Consider the following 27,561-nt stretch of genomic DNA (forward strand, 5'->3'; position numbering starts at 1 on the left):
TGGAGTTGTTACCTGCTAGATGTAGTGGTATGGAGGTGTTACCTGCTAGATGTAGTGGTATGGAGGTGTTACCTGCTAGATGTAGTGGTGTGGAGGTGTTACCTGCTAGATGTAGTGGTATGGAGGTGTTACCTGCTAGATGTAGTGGTGTGGAGTTGTTACCTGCTAGATGTAGTGGTGTGGAGGTGTTACCTGCTAGATGTAGTGGTGTGGAGGTGTTACCTGCTAGATGTAGTGGTGTGGAGGTGTTACCTGCTAGATGTAGTGGTGTGGAGGTGTTACCTGCTAGATGTAGTGGTGTGGAGGTGTTACCTGCTAGATGTAGTGGTGTGGAGTTGTTACCTGCTAGATGTAGTGGTGTGGAGTTGTTACCTGCTAGATGTAGTGGTGTGGAGGTGTTACCTGCTAGATGTAGTGGTATGGAGGTGTTACCTGCTAGATGTAGTGGTGTGGAGGTGTTACCTGCTAGATGTAGTGGTGTGGAGGTGTTACCTGCTAGATGTAGTGGTATGGAGGTGTTACCTGCTAGATGTAGTGGTATGGAGGTGTTACCTGCTAGATGTAGTGGTGTGGAGGTGTTACCTGCTAGATGTAGTGGTGTGGAGGTGTTACCTGCTAGATGTAGTGGTGTGGAGGTGTTACCTGCTAGATGTAGTGGTGTGGAGGTGTTACCTGCTAGATGTAGTGGTGTGGAGGTGTTACCTGCTAGATGTAGTGGTGTGGAGCTGTTACCTGCTAGATGTAGTGGTATGGAGGTGTTACCTGCTAGATGTAGTGGTGTGGAGGTGTTACCTGCTAGATGTAGTGGTGTGGAGTTGTTACCTGCTAGATGTAGTGGTATGGAGGTGTTACCTGCTAGATGTAGTGGTGTGGAGGTGTTACCTGCTAGATGTAGTGGTGTGGAGTTGTTACCTGCTAGATGTAGTGGTGTGGAGTTGTTACCTGCTAGATGTAGTGGTGTGGAGTTGTTACCTGCTAGATGTAGTGGTGTGGAGGTGTTACCTGCTAGATGTAGTGGTGTGGAGTTGTTACTGTTACCTGCTAGATGTAGTGGTGTGGAGTTGTTACCTGCTAGATGTAGTGGTGTGGAGTTGTTACTGTTACCTGCTAGATGTAGTGGTGTGGAGTTGTTACGGTTACCTGCTAGATGTAGTGGTGTGGAGGTGTTACCTGCTAGATGTAGTGGTGTGGAGTCGTTACTGTTACCTGCTAGATGTAGTGGTGTGGAGGTGTTACCTGCTAGATGTAGTGGTATGGAGGTGTTACCTGCTAGATGTAGTGGTATGGAGGTGTTACCTGCTAGATGTAGTGGTGTGGAGGTGTTACCTGCTAGATGTAGTGGTGTGGAGGTGTTACCTGCTAGATGTAGTGGTATGGAGGTGTTACCTGCTAGATGTAGTGGTGTGGAGGTGTTACCTGCTAGATGTAGTGGTATGGAGGTGTTACCTGCTAGATGTAGTGGTGTGGAGGTGTTACCTGCTAGATGTAGTGGTGTGGAGGTGTTACCTGCTAGATGTAGTGGTATGGAGGTGTTACCTGCTAGATGTAGTGGTGTGGAGGTGTTACCTGCTAGATGTAGTGGTATGGAGGTGTTACCTGCTAGATGTAGTGGTGTGGAGGTGTTACCTGCTAGATGTAGTGGTGTGGAGGTGTTACCTGCTAGATGTAGTGGTGTGGAGGTGTTACCTGCTAGATGTAGTGGTGTGGAGGTGTTACCTGCTAGATGTAGTGGTGTGGAGGTGTTACCTGCTAGATGTAGTGGTGTGGAGGTGTTACCTGCTAGATGTAGTGGTATGGAGGTGTTACCTGCTAGATGTAGTGGTGTGGAGGTGTTACCTGCTAGATGTAGTGGTGTGGAGGTGTTACCTGCTAGATGTAGTGGTATGGAGGTGTTACCTGCTAGATGTAGTGGTGTGGAGGTGTTACCTGCTAGATGTAGTGGTGTGGAGGTGTTACCTGCTAGATGTAGTGGTGTGGAGGTGTTACCTGCTAGATGTAGTGGTGTGGAGGTGTTACCTGCTAGATGTAGTGGTATGGAGGTGTTACCTGCTAGATGTAGTGGTATGGAGGTGTTACCTGCTAGATGTAGTGGTGTGGAGTTGCGTCCCTGGGTGTCTCGGCAGTTGATGTTCTCTGGGGAGCAGAGCTTCTGGACGCGGGCCAGGCAGCCTTTCTTCGCAGCGTCCAGCAGGGCAGCGTCGCCTCTCAGCAGGTCCTGGATGTCCGTGTCTCCGTCCTTCACCATGTCCAGAGGCATGTTCCCGTCACGGTTCTTCTTAGTGGGGTCTGCTCCATGCTGCGGAATTAACAAAAAAAACAAACATCAGTGTTGTTTTTGACAGCACATTTTGATTTCATTTTAGTCAGTCTTTTGAATAAAATGTCGCTTAGTTTTTGTCATAATGTAGTCACCTGAAACGTTTTAATTTTAGTCGACTAAATATCATAAGATTTTAGGCGACTGAATCTACAGTTGATTTAGTCAACTGAAATGTATTTTGGCAGGCCTTGATGGCATCGTAATGACTGATTTTACACTTGGTTGTGTGCTGAAAATAGCAGATGTACAAGCTCACAACGCATCACGCTGCGACAGGTTGTGGGCTTGTAGATCTGCTATTTTCAGCACGCAACACCTGAAGAGCAACCAAACATAAAATGACTCTCTTCTCCACTAGTCCCTCCCTAACGTTTTAGTCTAGTTTTTATTTTGTTGACATCAATATATTTAGTCTTAGTCATCACAGCTTAGCTTTTATTTAGTTTTCGTCAGTGGAAATAACTGTCGACAAACATCTTTCGTCATAGTTTTAGTCGACAAAATCAACAGTTTTCTGTCTTCAGTAAAGGAAAATATATCCCCGAAGAGTTAGCAGAACCTAAGTATGCTCTTGTTGGGTTGTGTTAATTATTACAGATTATGTCCTGTGTTTTGGTTTACATACACAGTACTGCATATCAGTGAGATCAGCGTAAAACTCACCTTCAGCAGCAGTTTGCAAATCTCATATTTGCCTTTGGCCGCAGCTTCATGAAGGGGGGTGAATTTCCACAGGTCAGCTACGTTGACTGAGGCTCCATGTCTGACCAGCAGCTCTGCCACCTCGTAGTGGCCATAAGAACAGGCATTATGTAGAGGCACCAGCCCTCTGGGGGAAGAAAAACACACACGCGCGCACACACAGTTAGATTATGGTAGTGGATATTAATCCATTGAGCATGCAGCCGGTTCAGGTTAGGCACTGCCACTGGCAGAATACCTACAGTATGTATAGTTATGATTTGGTGAGGTATTTCCTTTATTTATTAATTTTAATCTCTGCCAGGCCGGAGAATCTTATGTTCACCCACTGTCTTGACTACAAAACCGCATTATAAGTTTTCTGAATTGCATACATGTCAGGATGGTTGCTAATTTGTATTAACAAAAAGTACAACACTGATGAACACTGACCATCATCAGGTATCATTCATAATTTCTTTTTATTAAAAACATTCATACCAACACACATATTATGCAGGGACGGCACAGTTCAGATGAACTCACCCCTTGTCTTTAGCGTGGACGTCGGCCCCGTGGTGCAGCAGGTATTCCACCACAGCCACGCGGTTATAGCCTGCCGCAAAGTGCAGCGGGGTGGAGTGGCGCCCCTCCAGGTCCCGGCAGTTCACATTCTGAGGCGTGCACAGTTGCTGCCGCAGATTGAGACAATGTGGAAAACATTAGTTAACTGCAAGCATTAGTCTAAGGGGGTGTTCACACCAGGGTTATTTGGTCCGCTTAAAAGGGACCATGGTCCTCTTTCTCCTTTGGTCCGCTGGTGTGAACGTGCAAAGGGACCATGGTCCCTTTGTTTGGTCCGGACCATGGTCCTCTTGAAAAGGCAGGACTCGGTCCCCTTCCAAACGGACCATGGTCCGGTCCTCTGCTGGTGTGAATGGAGCCGGACTTTATAGAGGACCAAACTTATGTCTGATCAGCCTACTACATTCTGCATTGTGTGTTGTTCATTGAAAAACAATATGGAAAAAATAATAAACGACTACTCGTGAAGCAATTGTAACTTCGGCTACAAGAGACTACACTCATCAATCTTTGTTAATTGCAGTTGTGAAGCTGGATTAATAATTAGTTCTAAAAGCATGAATTTCTTACGGGAATCATTATTGATATGACCCGACCGCTGATATGTCTTCATGACCTGCAGTAGGCTACACGTTAATAATTGTATCATCTCCTCTCCCTGTGAGCAGGCGCTGCGGTGACTTGTTAGCTACATGGAAACTGGTGACCCATCGTGTGCGGTGACTCCAGGGGTCGCTCTCCGAACACGGTGATCATTGTTTGTTTTGACACAAATACAGTCACAAATAAAAGTAAGGTCACCATCTTGTGTATAACACAGGAGGAGGAGGCGGCGCGGCGGGCGCGCTGCGCGCACAACCTCCATCCAAACGACCACAACACAGAATTAAGTCAAACTTGGCTTTTCTTTCGAGGCATTAGGATTTTCGCTCTCTTTTCGCTCTCTCGCTGTTCCTTGAGGACAGGCGTGCACGAGTCAAACTCTTCACGTTGTTATACGGTCCCAAAGGCCATATTTGACTTTTTGGGAGTGATAATGTGTTGAGTATGTCCATGTCATTGGGTGCGGTGCACAAAAATAACGGATTTAAAAGCTTACAACACTGTCCGAGTGTCCGATGCACGGCTGTTATGTTTCATGGCTAAATGAATCATGTGGATAAAAAGAACAGATCTGCAATTAGCATCCCGTTACATTAATATGTTCTTTTTAAGCATGCGCCACCGCATATAAAGTTATGGCTCACACGCGATTCAACATTTGTGATTATACATTATTTTATTGTTTTTATTTAGGTTATTTATTCATTTAGCTTCACATTTCCAACCTGAGAAGGATAGGAAATATCATTATGGACCCGTTGCTTCACTTGCTTGTAAAGAAAGAAAGAGACAGACAGAGAGAGATTTGATGTGGAAACGGTGATGCTTATTATGTTCACGCGTTCTTGCGCTATTTATTGTTAAATGAATCAAGGAGAAGGCTTTATACAGGCTATGTTTTGAGAGAGAGAGAGAGAGAGAGAGAGAGAGAGAGAGAGAGAGAAAGAGAGAGAGATTCCTCCACCCATCCATCGCTAATTACTGCCTGAAATGCGTGAGTTTCGCTTCTTTAAAAAAAGATATATAGGAAGCGGCTGTGATTAATAACACAAAATTAATTGGAATAGGCAGTGAAGTAATTTTCCATAGGAATAGCCTATTCTGTCAATAGATCAACAGCCGACTGTATGACCACGTGTCAGTTGTTTACATATTTGGTTCTTTTAACAAAAGTCCCGTGTGAACGCTAACCGGACCAAATTCAAAATGCAACAAACATTTGGTCCCTGATCCGGACCTTCTAAGCAGACTTTGGGTGAGAACGCCCCCTAAGGTTTTATCAGATGTGCTTATTTATCCAGAATGCCTCACAAATAGATCCGTTGTAGAAATAGCAATCGTTTCTACAACACTTACGGTACATTACAAGTGACTAATGGTTAGGAATAGCAAGGCTCAGACATAGTACAATATTCTTGTAGTCTTACAATGATCATGACAGAAAATTACAATATCAGAGACAGGTGTTACAGAGAAGGGTAGAAGCATGCATCTTTAAGACAAAGGGCATACGAGATATGAGACAAAATAGACAAAGGTTTGAGACAAACAAATTAATTCCGATATCGATTGTAAATATCGAACAGGCGTACAAACGGGGCAGGGGTGAAAAAGGTTTGCGAGTCTTACCTGCACTGTGTCCAGATCACCAGCTTTGGCTGCTTCCAAGAATCGGTAGTCCACATCAGAGTTACGTGTGGGAACATTTTCTAAGCAAGCAGGGAGAAATAAAAGAAGAAAGAGTAAGTACAGGGTAGGGCATTAACGACTTGCAAGTCGACTCGACTCAGTAAAAAGTTGAGTTGAACTTGGACTTTATCGTTTACACGACGGTCGACCCCCCAATGATTTTGGGGGGTCCCCAGATGATTAACTTTATGTGCAACATTGTTTTCTCTCTCAACTCTAAACAAACCAACATAAAGGGTGCGTTCGGAAACCCGCACCGAGTGTGTGCTCAGTGTAGTGAGTGCAGTGAGCGTATCGTTGTACTAGAGTGCGTTCAGTGTGGCTTATTTACGAACGACCAGTTTTAAGAGGCAGCTGTGCGCTTTTTCACTCTGAACTCTGAAGGTAAACTTTCTGAAAAGCAGCAGTTGCTAAGTAGGCTAACGTAACGTTGATATTGAAAGGAGATGTAATTCATAGAATTGGAATACCTGCTGTTAGTACACGTTAATGCGTGTGAAACTATCAAGCCCAAACGACCAATTAAGCGGCAAATGCTGCATTTTGCGGTCATTTCCTCCAATGTTCACAGCTGAGAAGCGTTCGAGACATGGCCATGAAAAACCAACCAATCAAAACACCGCACTGTCGCACCACACCGTCAAACCCCATCTTCTGAGTAGGGTTGGTGAGTGTGTGCACTCAGCACACTGGTGCGCCGCACATTGGATTTCCGAACGACAACGCACCAAGTGCACCGAATAAACGAACGACAACATGGCACACCAGTGCGTTGAGAGCGCATTTCCGAACGCACCCAAAGTTTAAGTGTATAGAGGGTATCTTCACATTTATAAAGTGACAATTTAAGGACTTTTTAATCCCTCTAAAATGCCAAATTAAACATTGTCCAAATTGTCAAATATATAGAGGCAGAAATTGTGAAAATAGCCAATCTACATTTTCTTTTTTTTTTTACTTCGACTTTCTCTGGTGGGAGTCGACTTGTGTAACGAAGTCGACTGAGTCGACTTGTCAACCTTTTCGTTAATGCCCTAGTACAGGGTAAACATAATCCTTGACTATTCCATGACACATTTAGGCCGGTCACAATTTGCATAATGAAAACCTAAACGATAAATTAACCTTTTAATAAGATTCCATTCTAATCAAAATGTCGCAAACAACCAAATGATGTCATGCTTTTAACTTTGAGCCAGAGAGGCTCAAAGCCCAGTTTCCATGGTTACCATTGAGGATCTGTTGCACGGCCTCGTTGCCCATCTGCGCTGCGGTGAAGCCCTGCAGGGACACGATGGAGGGGTCGGCCCCGTAGCTCAGCAGCAGACGACAGGTCTGGATGTGGCCCGCCAGAGCTGCCCTGTGGAGCGCCGTCTGGCCCAACGTGTCCACTGCATTCACCTGCAGGACGGAGAGATAGTTAGTTTAATTTATTTGTCCACAGTGTGGAGATTTGTCTTTAGTCTCATATACATTCACAACATTAAAACAACAGATAACAGCAACAAACAATTACACACAAAGCATCTTTAAGGCAACCAGAAGGACAACAGTGGCATATGTGAAAAAACATTTGGAATGAATGAATTTTTAAAAAATATTACGGCTACGTTGTGCGCAAGCTGTTCTATAGCGTCTACCAGAGGGAAGTAAATCGAACACCCTATGGAGTGGGTGAGAGGGGTCATTTATTATCTTGACAGCTTTTTTCCTAAGCACTTCATTGTAGATACAACTTAATTGTTTTTGTTTTTTCCCTATGATTTTTGATGACAGATTTACTATTCTCTGCAGCTTGCCTCTACATTGTATGTTAAGATTACCGTACCACATTGCCATGTTGAAGGTTAAGATTCCCTCTATGAGGTTCTTATAAACCGTTTCCATAATGTGCTTGCTCACCCTGAAAGAGTTGAGCTTGCGTAAAAGGTGGAGACGTTGGTTACAGGATTTAAAAATATAGTCAGTGTTGTCCCTGAAGTTAAGGTTGCTGTCAATTATAGTGCCTAGATATTTAAATCACATTGCCTGAGACCACATCAGGCAATGTCCAGGCAAAACTATAGCCATACAGGTAGGCCTGTCACAAGTATTCCATAATCGTCTAATCGCAATCACACTGCTCAAAGAAATGAAGGGAAGAAAATGTTAATTCTTTCTTGAGCTTTCTTTGAGCAGTACTACAGTATACTATACTCAAATAAATTAAGTGAACATTTTGTTCCCTTCATTTCTTTGAGCAGTTCATTTGACATAATCGCAATTCATTTGTCAATCGTCATAATCGTTTCCATGTTGAAAAATGTCACAACACATTGCGATGCGACGCTGTGAGCTTGTAGATCGGCTATTTCCACTATCAATGTTCTTTTTTAAGTTGTCAAATGTGTCAGTCATCACTTTGTATATTTAGGTTATGTGTCATATCTGCCATGTGCAACTTCAAAGCCTACAAGCCAAACTGAAATGTAATTGTGAACAACAAATCACAATTATTTGAGTGACAATCAATCGTCATGTAAAATGTCATAATCATGATTCGTGACAGCCCTAGACATCAGGCAATGTCGAGGCAAAACTATCAAGCCATCAAGGATCATTTGAGCATGGCACTCGAACCCCTAATTGCTGTGGTGCAGCTTCTCAGTGGCAAACTTGATTATTTGACGTGGGTCACGATTGATTAGTTTACAGGCAACGCAACACTACTTGGAACTGCTTCATTTATGCAAAGAGTAGGACAGCAGAGGTGAAGACAACATAGTGAGGGAAAGGAGACTGACTGTGGATTCATGGTATAGGGAGATGTTTAAATGACTGTTGTGTGAAATTAAACATGTGTAAAGAAAACAGGGTTTCTGTATGTTTAGGCAAGTTAAGCCCAAACCACACCAATGATTCGCCATGCAACCAAACGGTTGCACGCAACTACTGGTAACCATTAAAGGAGTTGCACACAGGAGTGTGCTTAAAAATGTTTTGTTGCAAGGAGTTGCATTGGTGCGGTTTGGGCAAACCCTAGTATCTCCTATTCTTCACTGAAAATAGCCCATCTGTGAGTTTGTAGACGGGCTATTTTCAGAGAAGATATTTAGTGTTGGAATAATTAATAACATAGCTGTCGTTCATGGATGTGAACTAAGTATATAGGGTTTTAAGTGTTTAAGACCAATTCACCAAAAATGAAATACAAATGGATCCTATCTTATTTTACCCGTCTGTGGCGTTTTAAGATCTTTGAAGCATGAATCTAAGACTCTTTGGGGCCTTGTTTTTACATAGATGAACGTCAGAAGCCTACCTTAGCACCATGTTTCTGCAGGACCTCCAAGATATCGTTATGAGCCCGCTCTGCAGCAACATGCAGTGGAGTCATGAAGCTACCGAGACAATAAAAGGAAAGACAAATTTAATACAAAAATAAACATTTAATTGTGTTGTTTTTTTTGTCTTGTTCTTTTGAGAAAATGTCCCATATTTCAAGTAGATGGATAGCAGCTGTCTTACTCTTTGTTCTTCTCGTTGATGTTGGCACCTTTACGCAAAAGCAGCTCTGTGACTTGTTTCCGTTTGGGGTGAGGGGAAGCTACAGCACAGTGCTGCAATAAATCAACAACATTGTATCACATATCATTTCTTTTCCTCTGAAATGTGGTTTGCTCTACAGATCAACAGCAGATATCTCTCTCTCACACACACAGACAGACACAGACAAACTAGGGCATTCATCAAATATTCAAATATCAAAGTAACTATTCGACGTTGTTCACCGAAGTCAAATATTCGCTTTTTTTTTTCTCTTTAAAAATATATAGTTTATACAGCTTGGCTAGATACTATAGGAAGTCATAAGAATGAGTTGTCAATGCCCCTGGTGGATGAATTTGTTAATGCTCTATAGCAGGGGTTCTAAAACCTTTTTAGGCAGTGACCCCCAAAATAAACATACCTTATTTGAACTGGGGAACCCCACCCTGACAAGCACTTGGAATTGTAGGTATTACATTTAATGTGACTCGGTTCCGCAGATAAATATTGTGAAAATAGCAGATCTAAATGCTCACAACGCCTCGCAACGCGTTGTGAGCATGTTGATCAGCTATTTTCACAATGTTCGCCTCTTGCTTACTTAATATTTGACAGTTTGGCCAGTCCTGTCGAATGTGTTAAGTTTTGCCTCTTGCCTGAGGTTACATACTTTATAAACATACTTCTGTGGCCTACTGGCACAAGGAATTTGGCACTTTTTGAATGCCAGCAGTTTGCATGATTAGTTCTGGACACAGACAAGAGCGACCACCTTATAGACAGCTTGACTCATGCAGAGTCCAGGTGTAAAAACTGCCACAAATCACAGCTGTTAACAGTAGTGGCTTCAGACCACCATCTTACCAGAGCTGTCTCATTAGTCTGGGGATGCTTGAAGCTGATGATCTCCAGAGCCAGGGTCTTCTTCACTTTTGCCATGTCAGCCTCCCGTGCTGCCTGGAGCAGTGAGTGACCTTTGAACTCGTCTACATGTCAGGGGATAGAAGAGCACGATTAAAGGGTGAACAGGGCTTCATCATCCATTATGGTTTAAAAAAAACTTGACACTTTGTGCTGTGCTCAAAATAAACTTGACACTTTGTACTGTGAAAGGCCTCTCATTTTATTTATCTTCTATGCTGGGTGTTTGTTAATGGGTTGGCATGGTACAAAAGAGAAATTAGAATTAGTGAAAACAGCTCACAACACATGTTTTGAAAAGATAAAATTATACTGTCTTTTTTTGTTCACTACTAGACACATAACTGTTTATTTACAACAGCCAAAAATGTAATACATTTGTAAAACATGGGCTGTAGGAAACAATTAAGGGAACCATGAAATGTGAATTAACATTCATACTCACTAGTTGCATTTCCATAAAGCTTATTCGAATTCACCTTTACTTTCACATTAAAACCCAAACTACTGTCATACTCAAGTTAACTTATAACGTCTCGGGTTTTATAACTAGATGTTGACAAGGCAACAGGCTTTGGCCAATCAGAGGCAAGCGGAACGAGAGGGGTGTCTTCACTGCCCGTAGCGGGATGCTTTTTTGATACACGCATATCACATACATATGAGCATGTGTACACTCACAGGTTAGTCTCTCCTTGAGCTCTGGAGTGGGTGCCATGTCCACGGCACTCTTGCTGTGACAGTTGAGCAGGGTGGGGTCAGCCCCGTGGCTCAGCAGTAGGGAACACACCTCCACACGGTTCTTGGACGCCGCCTCGTGGAGCGGTGTGAACTGCCACAGGTCCATGGCATTGACACATGCTCCATGCTGAGACAGGGAACAGTGAGCAAACACATTGGTCAGCATACAGGGCAAGTTAACCACTCTAGAAAGCACTCATTAGTTGCATGATGAATAACGAATAAGGCTTGTAGAACTTGTAGAGGTGGGCTGCACTGTCATGGCTAGGATGCGCAACTTAGTATTTTTCCTTTTTATTTTAAAACCCATTTAGGCCTAGAATTATTGAATGCTTTAACCAGTGAAAAATAGCAGATATACAAGCTCACAGTGCGCGCTGCGAGCTTGTAGATCTGCTATTTTTAAAAAAGTCGTGAAAATGTGTGCAAACACATGTCCTTCACATGAAAAGGTTTGAGCACCACTGACATAGTAGTCCCTCAAGAACAGACTAACTGAGCTCCAGTTAAGTGAAAAGGACCTTTGCTTTGACGATGGCTGGCCAGATTGCTGACATAGAAACGTAGGGTTTTCAAAAAGTCTTAGGATTCAAAAGACACTTATAGTATAGAATCGGGTCAAAATTCTAATTTTCAAGATTTTTCAAAAATAGCAGATCTCAATAGTTAACTGTTCTGCTGCTGTTGACGGCGCTCACCGTCATTGAAAGGGTTAATACCATGGCGCCGTTGACGGTGAGGACTGTGAATCTTACTGTATATACAGTAAAGATATTATTACTTACTGTACGTCGCTCCGGTCGCATCGGCAATGTCCGCGATTTGTTTACAACGCACGTCGGGCGTGCACGCCAAGTTAACGTCCTCCATAGTAAATCCATTGAGAGGCCCATAAATAGACTTCATTTTCTCCAAAAGGGACATTCTTATACAAAGGATGGTCTCCACTCTTCCATACTGTAAACAAAAGGTGGGCGCAGCCATGTTCTCTTGTGGGCCCACACTGTCATGTGACTAGATGACGTAATCGTTGCCGTCAAGTGATAATCCAAAAAAACAAAAACAAACCCCTTCCGGCCCTTCAAAATAATAGCGGCGGCCTATGGAGGAAACGGCGTGGCACCGAGGCACCAAGCAACTTTCAGATTAAGAGGCACTAATTGTGTTAAAGCATAAAATAATGATACACAATAATGTGTACCCGTTCTTAATGGGGCTCAATTAATTATGTTTGTTCTTACTTTGAGAAGAAGCTCAGTGACCTCAAAGTGACCATAGGAACAGGCGTTGTGAAGAGGAACCAGGCCCCTGCAGATATAAGACAGTCAAGTTAGTGATGAACCCCTCACACTTCTCATCAAAAAGCCATGATCCTCACGTGCCAACCCGTCTTTATCAGTGACCATTAGAGCCGTCACGATTATGACATTTTACATGACGATTATTTGTCACTCAAATAATTGCAATTAACGATTTAATTGTGTTTTTGTCGTTGACAATTACATTTCTGTTTGGCTTTTAGGCTTTTAAGTTGCACCTGGTAGATATGACACATAACCTAAATATACAAAGAAATGACTGACATATTCGACAACTTTATACTTAAAAAAGAACATTGATAGTGGAAATAGCCGATCTACAAGCTCACAGTAGATCTGCTATTTCCACTTTTTTTTTTAAATATATGAAACTTTTTCAACATGGAAACGATTATGACGATTATGAAAAATGATCACGATTATGTCAAAAATAATCACGATTAGACGATTATGAAATAATTGTGACAGCCCTAGTGACCATTCCAAAGAGCAACGCCATACCCTTTGTCTTTGGCGTGAACATCGGCGCCATGCTGGAGGAGGAGCTGCACGATGCGGACGCGGTTGTAGCCGGCTGCCAGGTGGAGGGGGGTGGACTGGATAAGAGACGACACAATGTTAAAGACACTCACAGAAAGGGGCGATCGGCTGGATGGTTCAGTGCTTCCTTCAGGAAGCCAGGCAAGGGAGCGGGCGGCTGATTAGGGCAGAAAGCAGTGTGCTGCACCAGGCTACGCTCTCGGTGAGTTGCAGATGAATGGCGAATGATGACGCAGGGTGAATATGATTCTGGGGCCAAACCCCAGTGGCAAATTCACTGGCCGTCGTTCGTTAATGCCTCTGACGTTGAGCAGATGACAACATTGCTAGGCAGGACAAACCGCAGGACCATTGACCTATTATCTGTCAACCAGGTAAGCTAAAATAAAAGCGGAAAATGAAATCTTCCTACTGTAATGGAAGATCAGAAGAAAACAAAAGCAGATGCAAGTGTTATGTAGTGCTGCTAATCTGTATGCGCTGATGCAACACTTTTTTAATTGAAAATCATTACATTACCAAAAGGCTAGATAAGAGATTCGAGCAGATACGATGAGCAGGCTATGTGAGTGTGTTTTAGTAAGCACCAGTGCAGACCCAATTTTGCAGAAACAAAAACAAAAATCAGGTGGCTTCGTTTCAGCCCATCAAACAGCAATGTTAGTTTGAGCAAAGCCATGAAAACAGATTCCAGTAACAGTCATTCTATACCTCTACCTAGCTCAAGCTGATTTCACAATCATCAAGGGTGGGGGGAGAATCATTCAAGTCATTCATTCAAATTCCCATGCACTGAGATCAATGCAGTGTCCAGCAAGCCAACAGTAATAATCTATAGACAGATTCATCATTCAGTGTTGGATGGCACACGAGCAATCATATACGTTTGATTCATTACCATGGATGGCAGCACAGCATACAGAACGAGCAGTGAAATGCTTTTTTTTTTTCTCTCTCTCACTTATTATTGAATGAATACCAGCTGGACAAAAAAGAATCACAAGGACACATACAAGAACCAACTGACAAAATGCAAGGGCAAGGCCTACAGTGCATGCATGAGTGATCATTTAAAAAAAAAGTCAAAAATCAAGACATTGACTTAAAAGAGCGAGTGACTTGAACAGTTGGAGGAGGTGTGGGTGAGTGCGAGAGCTTCAGAGTGTGCAGGAGAGAGGTGCTCATGGAAGCAGGCATTAAGAATTAGAAATTTTGTGCTCCTCTCCAAATGTGAAAAAGGTTAAGGTTGAGAGGTTGTCACCACAACACCAACGCACAATTGCCACACGCACACACTCGCTGTGCACACACATCCACATACATTCTCACATTACACACAGGTTTGATGATCACACACGCACGCACGCACACATACACACGCACACACAGGAGGATTGGGGTGGGAAAGATGGAAGTGACCCGTGCACCCAGGTCCATGATGTGCAATTAACAAGTGACAGCCAGCTCATCGGTCATGTAAAAAACAAAATAAAATAAAAACAAAACTATGGATTAAAAGAACATTAAAAAAAAACAAAAATCACAACAGTGCATCAATCAAGTGGCTGTTATCAAGGTTAACTTACCAGCATTTTTTGGGATGTTGACTGATCGACAAATGTTGCCAGAGTCACACGGAAAACAAAACGAAACAAAAATTACAAAATGGCAGCATCTTTTCACAGCAATCCTACCCTTCTCTTTATTCAGTGAAAGTGAACCACAGGTCTAGCTATAAAAACCACTGTCCGACCCATCAAGACTATATTTGACGTGACACCAGAAGAGGAATCACTAAGTAAATGGCTTTGTGGGGAAAATGTGACTTCTCTTCGACCAGCTCTCTGTAGTCTGTAGAACTCTGTAGTACAAGGACTCCGTGAATCGTGATATGCCGTCTTACAAAACCAAAAAAGCAGTGACAATGAGAAAAAGATCTCCTGTGCCCCCCAAAGGCGATCTTGGTAACAGAGTTGGATTCGATTTTGTTTATCTGCATTTCTAGGTCACGAGGTTTGCTGGTTTGAAGCCCCGGTATAAATCCCAGTCATAACCTTTGGCATTTAAAAGCACACAAAAAGTTGCCTTTGTCAGGTAGTTCCTGACTAGTCAGGGGAACTTTAACAAGTGCACTGAACACTGAAGTGCAGAGAGGAGAGTCCCTAATGCTGATCCATTCTGCCTTGTTATAATGGCTTAGTTCATGCAAAATCAACAGCAGGAGAAATGGGAAACGAATAAAGCAATGACTGATGGTAAAAGAGTGGAAACCTTTGGTTGGCGACAATCAAAATTAGCCATGAGAATGAAATGCACCCAACGCGGGATACCGGTAAGCAAATGGGGGAATTTATTCCGTGTTTTGAAAAGATAATGATTATGCTAGCAAAATGCAATAAATATGTAATTATTTATAGTTATGGTAATAAGACAGAGCATTGCCAACAGCTCAGAGGTGGATTCTGCTCCTTAATGGCTTGGTGTTGATGGATAATATACAGCAGGGTTCCCCAATAGGCGGCCCGCGGGGGGCTACTGTCTGGCCCCCACCAACCCCAGTAATAATGGTGGTATAAGAGCAGCAACAACACTAGTATATCGTTGTTGTCGGGTGGAAACCTTGTATCTCCACATTTGTACGTTCTTTCGCAAAGTAAAGCCCTGCTTCATCATACAAGGCAGTTGCACAATAGTAGTGAAAATAGCAGATCTACAAGCACACAACGCCTCACGATGTGTGCTTGTAGATCTGCTGTTTTCACTAGTTTAAATCATTTTTAAAATGATAAATGCAAAACAAACGGTTTTGGACATACAAGATTTTCACCCCACAACGACGATATCTGAACTGTCGCTGGAGTAGCCGGAACGCCACCGTCGCCCCCTGCAATGTTGTGGCCCTCGGCTTGGTACCCTAGACATGATTCGGCCCTTGGGGAAAACTAATTGGGGAACCCTGATATACAGTATGAAGGACAAAAGAAAAGTCTGGAGTTGTATGTAATGAATGACAAAACAAAGTGCACTGCAAAATAGCACAGACATTTAAGACATTTAAAATCAGAGTACACACTGTAGTGTACACAGTAGTGCATCAACGTGTCTTTGCCTCTCTAAACTCAGTTCATCCACAGAACAATAACACAGAAGCTTAACTAATCCTAAACAACCAAGCGTATCTCCTCTAGTACACACTGCTCATACCAACTGGAAACCTACATTGCACCCGCCTATCTGCCCTTCCTACACTGCCCTGTCTAAATAAATTAAAATGAAAAACAATTGTGTGTTTCTGTGTATGCTTTTATAAAGTATGAGGAATTTCTCTTCCTGCAAACCAAAGAACTGTCCCGTTGATGTCCCAAATGGATTTCAAGATGAAGTTTCAAATAGTTTCGCTACAGTCCATATAGAACGTCATTTCATTGGTAGAAAGTGAAAATGTTGCTACTGGGGGACCGTACCTATGTTCCCAAGGTTTTATGTTCCCCACTTACCACCTAAACCTAACCTTATAACCCTAACCTCAGTAAAACTAACGCTGGTGAATGCTAACCTGGTGAAATGCTAACCTGCCGACGCTGGTGAATGTTAACCTGGTGAATGTTAACCTGTGGGGAACACAGAACCTGGGGAACATAGGGAGGACCCCACTGCGGGGACACAACTAGATAAACCACTGTGCAGTCACTCATATATTTAAAACAGAATAGCTGGCCTACTTCAGTCTGCCCAAAAACAAGTCTAGTATGGATACTAGTGTCCTTACAAATTATAACAAGAGTTTCAGCCACGAGCCAAGAGAAACAAAAAAATAATAATAAAAAAAAAAAAAATTGAGAATCATAATGCATCGTACTTTATCAGAACAGAGCATGGGCCTCACAACAGGAAAACACTGCCGATCCATTAGCGTTTTGTGCAACTCCAAGTGTATTAACAAAGGAGGAAGGACATGGAGATGAAAGGTTGAACCCACACAAAAGGAGGGTTAATATGACGGGTAGGTTAGGGAATGAAGACACTTTAATGATGGAAGAAAATGGTTTTAGAGAATGGGTCTGCCAATATGGCCGCACATGCATCATTAAAGGAACACTTCACCCCCAAAATGCCATTCCCCCCTGTGCCACTCACCCCCCTGTGATACGTCGATTTGTTTTGTATTTGTTGCATGCCTTCATAGTGAATAAAGAATCCAAAACCGTAATTACTTCTTGATGAACCAAAGTGTCTTGTCAGCCGTATGCTCACTTTGCTCAGTACTTCCACATCAGGCACGGCAATTAACAGTAATTATATTGAAACCGATATCTAGAAACAATAACCGATTTAATCTTTGTTCATGTAGGCAACTAATCGAGAAGTCGTTTTTAATCAGCGATTCACCACAAAAGGATTCTTATAGATTTTTCTATAATCGACTAAATTGATTAACACATTGACCGCCATTTTAACATACCTCCGTACTCCCACCTGCCATTCGTCTCCATAGACTTCCATGTAATTGAGTGTGCACGGATCATGCACACCCATGCCTAGATAATGCACCACGTGTGTCCACCTTGCTCACAGCTTTCAAACAAAAAAATCCGAATGGAAATCCGTTCAGGCATTCCTGAGATAACAGCCACTATGTTTAACAAAGATGGCTGCCAAAATGGCTGCCATGCTTGAAAGATGGGGTTGCTATGGGGGTTAAACATGAAATTTCGCGATTGCTATCATGCCTACTCCATTTTTTGGGGTCAAAATTAAAATAAAAAAAAATTTGTTTTTTTAAATTCTCGGGACTATCGGGCCTGGCGGGGAAAGACATTGGAATAATCTCGGGACTATCGGGCCTGGCAGGGAATGAGTTAATCACTATATTATATCTTTTTTATTTGAAAACAGACAACTTAAGCTCACGTTGTGACCTTGTAGAGCTGCTATTTTCACTATTTTCTATAATCGCACGTTCAATCGATCGAGGCAAAGGTTTGAAATAATCGTGATATTGATTTGAAGTCATATCGCCCAGCCCAATATTCACTCAAACATTACCATTTCAGTCTCATTCATCAAAGAGGCACGCGCTTGGGTGAACACGCAAGGGTTTTAGCAAAAATGCAATGTTTTGGACATACTGAGCGTACAAATGTACACCAAGAAACTTGAATTGTACGGTTAAGCATTATGAGGGTTTATGCAGTTTGATATACCGTATTTTCCGGACTATAAGGCGCACTTAAAAGCCTTCAATTTTCTCAAAAAACTACAGTGCGCCTTATAGTCCAGTGCGCCTTATATATGGATCATTCATCGACATTGACATTCCCTTTAGCACAGCTCCATCTGTTGGATGCATAACGCAACGGTAGCGTCTATTATGTGCGCCTTATAGTCAGGTGCGCCTTATATATGAAAACAGTTTGAAAATAGACCATTCATTGACAGTGCGCCTTATAGTCAGGTGCGCCTTATAGTCCAGAAAATACTGTACTGTTAGTTTTGCTGTTGTTAATCTTGGCCCTTTCTTCATCTCTGGATTCTTGGATCAACATGAAAGCATACAATAAAAACTCCATGAATTGAAGCCATCACAGGGTGAGTAATTAAAGTCATTTTAGGGAAGTATTCCTTTTAAGACAAGCCTAACCTGTGTATATTAGGGCTGCATTCTAAATGGTGGAAAACGATGAAAAGTAATTTAAGTATTGACCTCTACAGATTCAAAATGACAATATGTACCAATTCTGTGAGGTCATTACATTACATATTATTATAAGTACATTTACCATAATAAAACAAACTGTATGCTGAATACTATCTTGTGCATATTGTATTATGTTGCACAAGTCCTGCAGACAATGTCACAACAACATTTTGCTGCCTGTACCTGTATGAGTGACAAATAAAAAAGCCCTCTTGCTTCTCTAGATCCTTGAATATATTTTTGCCCAATTATATTTCTGATTCATAACTAATCATAACCAATAGCAGCTCCTCTTCCTGCCTTCTACATTTTAGCAGTGTGTAGGGTTAATAGGAGGCGATCACACCAAGGGATGTTGCTAGCAAAACCATCGTTTTCCCTTGGTATGACGGATCTGGTGTGTGCACCTCTCTTAAACATTTTAAACATCCTCAAATGTTCAAGTTAAGGCACGTTGATGCAAATCTTCTTCCTGTTTTGGTGCCGGTACTGTAGATATGGTACGAGCGGTCGAACAATGGCAAAAGCAGACCAACGTTTGTCATTAGATCCAAGACTCAACGTCTACTTCAGGGTTCCCCAATAGGCGGCCCGCGGGCCATTTGCGGCCCGCGGGGTGCTACTGTCTGGCCCCCACCAACCCCAGTAATAATGGTGGTATAAGAGCAGCAACAACACTAGTATATTGTTGTTGTCGGTTGGAAACCTTGTATGTCCAAATTTGTATGTTCTTTCGCAAAGTAAAGCCCTGCTTCATCATACAAGGCCGTTGCACAAAAGTAGTGAAAACAGCTGATCTAGATCGGCTGTTTTCACTAGTTTATATCATTTTTAAAATGATAAATGCCAAACAAACGGTTTTGGACATAGAACGTTTTCACCCGACAACGACGATATCTGAACTGTCGCTGGAGTAGCGGGAACGCCACCGTCGCCCCCTGCAATGTTGTGGCCCTCGGCTTGGTACCCTAGACATGATTCGGCCCTTGGGGAAAAACTAATTGGGGAACCCTGGTCTACTTGAATACATTTTCCCACTGTGATTTCCCACATTATGTGTTCACCTGGTTGTTCATGGTCCTCCACAAACACACCACACCGTTTTGCATGTATGTTATGAAACTGGTGACTTTCATTTGCCGTGTATGGAATGTACTTTGTCAGTGTTATACAGCCCTAGTGAATATTGTGCAGTAGTCTGTCCCAATTCCTATACCCCATTCTTAATCCAGCAAAAGATGAGATTCTAAAGCAGCCACACACGTGGTGCCGTCTAATCCTCAACACATACTATACACATAATCTGGAATCTTGTTGACATTAACAGTGCAGCTGGATATTCTTCATCAGAACAATAACGAACATCAAAATATTTACAAAATGTGTGTGCCATAAATATTGATTTTCTGATATGAAATATATTTGCATACATACAAATCAGAGTGTTCAAGGTGCATTGAGGTGTGCGATGGTGTTTTCTTACCTTGCGGCCATCGCTGGCATGACAATTGACGTTTAATGGAGTCAGCAGAGCCATCAGCTTCTCCTCATTTCCACTCCTTTGTCACATTATTAAAAAAGGGACACAGTAGAGAATTTAAGTTATAAAAGCAAAGGGATTTTGGTTGTGCTAGCTATGCCAAAAAAATATTTGTTGCTCAATGCACTTTATAGTTGATATATATATGTAATATATATATATGTAATATATGTTATATATATATATATATACAGGGGTTGACACTAAGGTCTCAGAGGCACTTGCCCATCGGGCAAGTACAGGTCATGTTCTACTTGCCCGAAGGTAATGCCCACTTGCCCGAAAAGTAAATTGTCCATTATAAAATGATAGGTACGATTTTAATTACCGCTCAATTTAACACTTATTTCTTTACTTTCTGGGGCTGTGCGATAAAATGTCATACCTCAATATCTCCAAATCCAAATACCAAATACTTTAGCTATGATTGAATATGTCTATGGTTTCACACTTGTTATTTTATATGTAGCAACAGTAAAAACAGCACATTATAGGTAAATAGTGCTCTTATTTTACATTCCACAGACCAGAAGACACTGGCCACGTTCAGGTGTTTAGACAGATATCTTGTGTTGTGTTTATAGACATTTGTGTCCCCTCTCAAATGAGCACTTGCCCTGTCGGGCAACCTGAAAGCCAACTTCACCTGCCCTGACGTTTTATTTACCTGCCGGGGGCAGGTGGGCAAGCCTTAGTGTCAATGCCTGTATATATATATATATATATATATATATATATATATATATATATATATATATATATATATATATATATATATATATATAGAATAGGAAGAATGGAGGAGAAAAAAACGTTTTGATAAACATGTTATTGTTGGGATCACAGGAAAAGGCAAGAGCCTGTTAAAACTGTAACCCACCTTGCAGCTTCTAGGAGCTCATCCTTTTTATATTCACCTGTGTTGAAGCAAATGTTTAAGTTAGCTCACTTGTAGAATTAATAAACAAAAATATGCAAGTATGGAGGATAGCAATAAGTGTACCACTGCTTGGCAAGGAACATTAATAACAGAACAGTGATAGTGCAGTAAATGGAATACAATGCTAGCGAAAAGTGAAGGTCTGATGTTTATTCCAATTCCCCCCCAGTTTTTTATTTAATTAAATAAATGCATGATGGGAATTACAGAATGCAGAGAACAGCCAAACAGACAGAAAGAGTGCTTTCCCCATCATGTTCATGTGTCCAGTTGAGTCTCTCTGGAGAACGGAATCAACAACAACATATGCCTTTAATATACACAAGTTTCCAACGTCCCATCGTGCATTGCACAGGTGGTGTGCGGCAGTTCCGGCGTCGCAGCCGAGTGTGATCTACAACAGTGTTTCTCAACCACTGTGCCTGGGGACCTTTGGTGTGCCCCTGAGAAGGGTCAAGTGTGCCCCTTGAAAGCCGGTATTGTATTTATCACTTTAAAAATGATTTAAACTAGTGAAAAACTGCCGATCTACAAGCACACAACGCCTCGCACGTTGTGTGCTTGTAGATCTGCTGTTTTCACTACTGTTGTGCGACAGCCTTGTACGATGAAGCAGGGCTTTACTTTGCAAAGAAACGTACACATTTGAAACTTGGGGATTTCGAGGTTTCTTCCCGACAGTGACGATATTTATACCTCCATATTATGTTGGTGTGCCCCATGGATTCTTGGGACATGAAAAGTGAGCCCATTGCAGAAAAAAGGTTGAGAAACACTGATCTACAAGCTCACAACGGTTGCATTTGCGACGTGACGTGAGCTTGTATGTCAGCTGTTCTCCGGATGTGTCCCACACATAATGCTACAGTCGGAAACAGGTGGATAAAAAACAAACCAACAGGGAGTGCATGAGACGGACTGACCTGTGAGCACAGCCTTAGCAGACGGGTCAGCCAGGTCTAGGGCTGACTTGCCATCTGTATTGCGGATGTTAGGGTCTGCTCCATGCTGGAGGAGCACTGTAGCAAAGGAAAAGTAGAATGTCATGTAAATATAAAAAGGTTTATGTAATTAGTAATTATACATATTAAGGCTAACACTGAATTCACTAGTATGCCCTGTCGACTTGTTAAGCCTCTATCAGAGTCGGTGTAGTGCGGTGTAGTCTTTTTGAGTCATAAAACTACAACGTTAACGCTCAAAAAGACTACACCGCACTACACCGCGGTGGATAGCTTACCACCGCGGTACCTACTCTGATAGAGGTTTAAATGTCATTATAGACAGACCCTCAAGAGATAGCATTTGGATTCTCTGTTCACTTTAAGGCAGGGGTCTTCAACGTTTTTCAAGCCAAGGACCCCTTAGCTGAGAGAGAAATGAAGCAGGGACCCCCAGATTCCATATAGTTTCATCATTTAACAGCACAATCATCAGTGTATTTTGTGCAATTTGTGTTATCAGATATGTGACCACTTGAACCGTCAATACTTAATAAACTTGACCTTTCACTCTGTACATAGTCTGCTCGTGAGGCGTTGTGAGCTTGTAGATCTGCTATTTTTGGCTAAAGTTCTCAGAATATGGACGTCAGGGTTCAAGTGGTTAATATAAAAAAGGAGAAAAAAAGTTTCTATCGTACAAAGATTTGGAGGACCCCTTGAAGTAACTCTGAGGACCCCCTAGGGGTTCCTGTTGGTGCCAAATGCCATTGTTGGCGCAAAGAGGGTGTAATAATCTACCTTGTGCGTCTTTTGATCCCCTTTTTAGAAAACATTTAGAATAATTTAGTCTGTTCTTAATTATTCCTGTCAAAAGTAAAACGATGTAATCCTTACCAATGCACACATCTATCTTTCCCTTGATTGCAGCCTCGTGTAATGGAGTGTAGTTCCAGTTGTCTCGGGCATTGGGGTCTGCACCCTGACACAGGAGGAGGCTGACCACTTCAGCATGGCCAAAGGAGCAGGCATTATGCAGGGGGATGAGCCCTCCGTCATCCCTGGCATGCACGTTGGCCCCCGTTTGTAAGAGGTGCTCGACTACATCTTTCCTGCCAAAACCTAAGAAGGGGGTTCCAAAAAATGTAGATTAGCACACATTTCAGCAGGTTTTAAGGCAGACTTCTCTGATTGCTAGATTTGCTACTATAACGCTACGGCAAAATATTATTTGGGCAGAACCAGTCACAAAACAGTTACCTGGATCATTTTAATATGCTCATGCTAATAATATGCTTCATTCATTCACCAGAATGCTCTACAAATATGATGCACGTGTCATTCCTAACATTCCAAATCTTCAAATGCAATCATTTTCTGGGATTTCCACTATGAACTGTCTATTACTACACAATTCATTCGTTTTGTTCTTTTATCATTTTGAATACTGCCCAGTGCCCACTTTGCACAGCTGTCCACGCTGGGTGGGGATCCCTGGCCTAGCACAGCTAAACAATCCACCCATGTTAAAACACTATACTGCAGTTAGTTAGCTGCATTAGTATAAAGTCTGGCCGAGCCACTGCGAGCCAGGCTAGGGGATCCCATCTAAGGTTTACCTACGACCCTGGATTACTACTGCTATACATTTAATGTATTACCTTGTGCTTTCCTCGCTTATTGTAAGTTTCTTTGGATTAAGAGCATCTACAAAATGAATAAAATTGTAAATTTGTAGATACAAAACAAGCTATTTGGATCCTTTTTACCCCATCATAAATCAAAATAAAATTTTACCCATGTACCTACTTCCAAAACGTCAAGGATGTTCACAATTACAACACCAGAGGCAGCACCACAGATCACGTCCAACCCAAATTTGGCTATAAAAAAGGGTCAAATTTGTTCTCCTGCTATGACGCAAAAATGTGGAACGTCTTAGCGAAGGCCTTAAAGGAATGTAAATCCCTACCTTCCTTTAAAACGGCACCGGAAAGCCATTCAGAGGCGGCTGCTACTCGAAACTGGTAAAAGAAAACAAAGCCTATCCTTACCTCCCCCTGACCTTTCTATTGTAAATAATACCCTTTATTATGCATTGTGTTTTACGACTGTGTTTTTGATATGTTCTGCATCGTACTGTGTTCTATTTGTCTGTCACTCTATGTTATAGGAGTTAAAAAAAGGACCCCAATTAACTCGGGGTTGGCACAGCGATAGTACCTTTTCAAACTTGGGAAACTCGGTGTTGGCACCAGATGTGTTAAAACAAGCCCAAAAGATTTTTCGAGGGATCCTTCAGAGATCGGGTGGATCCTTTTAGTTGACCAGTGAACTGCATCATCATGAAACTGTACCTTTTCTTATGCAAGTCTTCAATCAATCAACCATTCATTCATTCATTCATTCATTCAATCAATCAATCAATCAATCAATCAATCAATCAATCAATCAATTAATTTACAAACACCATCTGCCACTGTAGACAAACCCAAAATAAACCAAACACAGCTTTTAAATAATTAATGTGTTGAGTCCTAGAGAATAAGTATTCCTGTGCTTATTTGTTGTTGTGGAGGATATCCCTTTGTTTACGTTTGTAGCCCTGGTTGGGCCTTTAAGCACCTCTGGCAGAAAATTACAGACACACAGTAGTAAAGTGCTAGTTACAATAACAGGCTGTGTTCTTACATTGTTTCCCATTGATACGGTCATGATGACTTCCGAATAAAAATAGTACACGTTTTTATACTGCCCACCTAAAGCATCAGGGGTCGACGATTGTTATTTTGCATTTTTTCAACAAATCAAATCATGTATTTTTGAGGAGGGGGCCTTGACGTTAGGCCTACGCAGTAAGCTGGTCTGGCACTGGCAGGATAGCGTCTACTTTTCTACCTCTTATTATTAGCAATATAAAGCCAGATGGAACGCGTTGTTATGATGACAGTAGGTTATGTTGAGAAACCTCGAGGAAACATGTCGACCCCCGTAAAGCTCTCATCTCATCAACCATAAGGATTGATGAGAGACGGTAGCGAATAGCGATGCAAGCTAAAAATGTTAGCCCGTCGTTAGCTGCAAAACAAACGCTACCACCACCATCGCTGTAGCATTTTTGCTTACCAGTGGTGGAAAGTAACTAAGTAAGTACATTTACTTTAGTACTGTACTTAGGTACAATTTTGAGGTATTTGTACTTTACTTGAGAATTTCCGATTTCCAATACTTTTATTTCTACTACATCTCGGACCCAAATATTGTACTTTTATTCCACTACATTTTATTTGAAAGCTTTAGTTACTATAGTAACTAAAACGCTAAGATCTGGCTTCATTGCTTGTAGTTACTTGATAGATGGATTATTATTACAAAACATACATTAACGACTTCAGCCCTTCTTATACATTTCGGCCATTTGAAAATAGCTGATCTATGAGCTTGTAGATCTGCGATTTTTATACATCTGAAGTGAAAACCTGAAATGGGACATCCTGCACAACGAGTACTTTTACTTGGTACCGGTGGTACTTTAAGTACATTTTGCTACCAATACTTTCGTACATTTTAAATCCCCAACTTGTACTTGCAACAGAGTATTTTCCTCCACTGCAGTATCTGTATACGGTTTACTCCAGTAAAACATAATGAGTACTGTTACTGTCTCCACCACCACTGTTAGCTCAGCTCACCCGCAGCGAAGTGCAGCGGGGTGGACTTGCGGCCGGCCATGTCCTTCGCGTTCACGTTCACCGCGTCGACCAGCCTCTTGACCCGCGACACGTCTCCGTTCCGGCAGGCCTCGAACAGCTCGCGGAAGGCCCCGCCGACACCACCGCTGCTGCCGCCGCCTCCACCTCCTCCACCGCCGTTGCTGCCGCCGCCGCCGTCTCCGGGGCTCGCGGCGCCAGCAGAAGACCCGGGGCTGGAGACGTTGCTGCTGCTGCTGCCTCCTCCTCCCCCCGAGGTGCTCGTCGTTGTGGCGGAGCTGGCGCTGCTGGCGAGGCCGTGGTCCGGGGAGGCCGCGGCTCCCTCTATGCCTCCGTTGCATTCTCGCTCGCAGTCCGGCGGAGGCGCCGCCGCCACGACCGACGACGACGCCAGGAGAGAAGACATCGTCGGCGGGGAGCCCGGCGGACCGCCGGCTGAGAGAGAGCTGTTCCGACCGGGCGGCGACTGTATCGTGTTTTGCTGCTGCTGTTGTTGTTGCTGTTGCTGCTGCTGCTGCGAAGAGCGACGAGACACCGCCATTATCGCAGCTCTTCTTCAACAAGGCAACAATAATAACAGCTTGCCCGTCCGTTTCCTGTGAAAGTGCCCCCCCGCTTCCGGTTGTTGGGGGAGTTGGGGGGAGTCTGTCAGCTGCTGCTGCTGCTGTTTGTTTGCAGCTCCTTCAAACAGAGCAGGCAATGTGCAGTAATTAGAAGTAGTAGTTAATAGAATGGATTAAAACTAGAAAGATGCACTACTCCTCCATTCAATGGACTTTGGGGGGTTTGGGGTGTACTCTATAACAGTGGTTCTCTAAAGCCCCTTTTCCACTGGCCCAACTCCAGTCCACACCACACCGCCCACTTGTGCCAGGTTTTCCACTACAAGGACCTGGGTAGAGTGGTGTGAAAGTGGTACTAAACGTATTCAATCTAGAGTAGGTCTGAGCTAGGCCAAACAGGGCCAAACACTTCATAATGACTGATCACTCACTGACTTTTCATTTAGACCACCAGCCAGGATATAGTTGTAATACATGATAATAGATTCTATTGTGTTATAACCACTATCATAATCTATTATAGTGTATTATAATCATAGTAACATATGAATACGTTATAGTGTATTATAATCACAGTTATAATCCATTATAGTGTATTATAATTTAGGATAGTTAAATACAAATTTATATTGTATTATAATCATAGGGGCTAAAGTGGATTCCAAGGACTGTGGGTTCTTTTAGAGGGTCTGTAACTCTGACAGTGTACAAATGGAACCATTCCATTTGTACACTGTCAGAGCTTGAAATATGAAAGTTTGAGAAACACTGCTCTATAACACCACTCCTCCATTGAACTCAACTGACTTCTGGGGTTGTTTACCCTATGAAGTGTTACTATTTAAAGTTGGAAGAGAACAATAGTGTGTTGCCCTATAGCCTATGGGCAACCACACTAATGATGAACCTATATTCTTCTCCTATACACCATGATGTGGAAGAAATGCTCAATATTTCCGAATCACTCCGAAGCCATATAATATAAAGTCAGATAATGACAGTAAATTACCTGGGTTGTACAACCTTTCCAGTAAAAAAAACTGCAACAAGAGAACAAGATCTCTATTCAAAAATGTAAAGTATTCAATCAATGATTATCGCCATTTATAAGAAATACATTTTAATATACGAACACACAAACATAGTGCATTTATATTGTTCTCACTCTCTCAGCCCATCTAAAATCAAGTCTTTCACAACCCATGAGACAGGACTTAGGACTTGGGAGGAGTAAAAAGACAA

General features: G+C 42.4%; 1 protein-coding gene across 2 annotated transcripts in view; it reads right to left on the reverse strand.

Annotated features, from left to right (window-relative positions):
* The window catches only part of LOC308296266 (poly [ADP-ribose] polymerase tankyrase-1-like), a 41,839-nt gene extending 15,533 nt beyond the window's left edge, over positions 1-26,306 (reverse strand). Inside the window, exons 1-17 of one of the 2 annotated variants that reach the window (XM_080739473.1) lie at positions 25,739-26,306; positions 22,944-23,168; positions 22,029-22,124; positions 21,046-21,082; positions 20,109-20,184; positions 14,514-14,534; positions 12,889-12,983; positions 12,310-12,376; positions 11,009-11,195; positions 10,271-10,392; positions 9,386-9,477; positions 9,180-9,258; positions 7,108-7,279; positions 5,819-5,898; positions 3,548-3,693; positions 2,984-3,149; positions 2,077-2,296 (exon numbers count right to left, since the gene is read on the reverse strand). In XM_080739473.1, coding sequence (XP_080595599.1) covers positions 2,077-2,296; positions 2,984-3,149; positions 3,548-3,693; positions 5,819-5,898; positions 7,108-7,279; positions 9,180-9,258; positions 9,386-9,477; positions 10,271-10,392; positions 11,009-11,195; positions 12,310-12,376; positions 12,889-12,983; positions 14,514-14,534; positions 20,109-20,184; positions 21,046-21,082; positions 22,029-22,124; positions 22,944-23,168; positions 25,739-26,297 — 2,440 coding nt within the window. In that variant the 5' untranslated portion in view covers positions 26,298-26,306. The remainder of the gene's footprint in view (positions 1-2,076; positions 2,297-2,983; positions 3,150-3,547; positions 3,694-5,818; positions 5,899-7,107; positions 7,280-9,179; positions 9,259-9,385; positions 9,478-10,270; positions 10,393-11,008; positions 11,196-12,309; positions 12,377-12,888; positions 12,984-14,513; positions 14,535-20,108; positions 20,185-21,045; positions 21,083-22,028; positions 22,125-22,943; positions 23,169-25,738) is intronic. The other variant, XM_080739474.1, reaches the window with a different exon arrangement.
* Positions 26,307-27,561: the final 1,255 nt, after the last annotated feature.

The sequence above is a fragment of the Nannobrachium achirus genome, assembly GCF_963921795.1.
Source record: "Nannobrachium achirus genome assembly, chromosome: 12".
Classification (NCBI taxonomy): Eukaryota; Metazoa; Chordata; class Actinopteri; order Myctophiformes; family Myctophidae; genus Nannobrachium; species Nannobrachium achirus.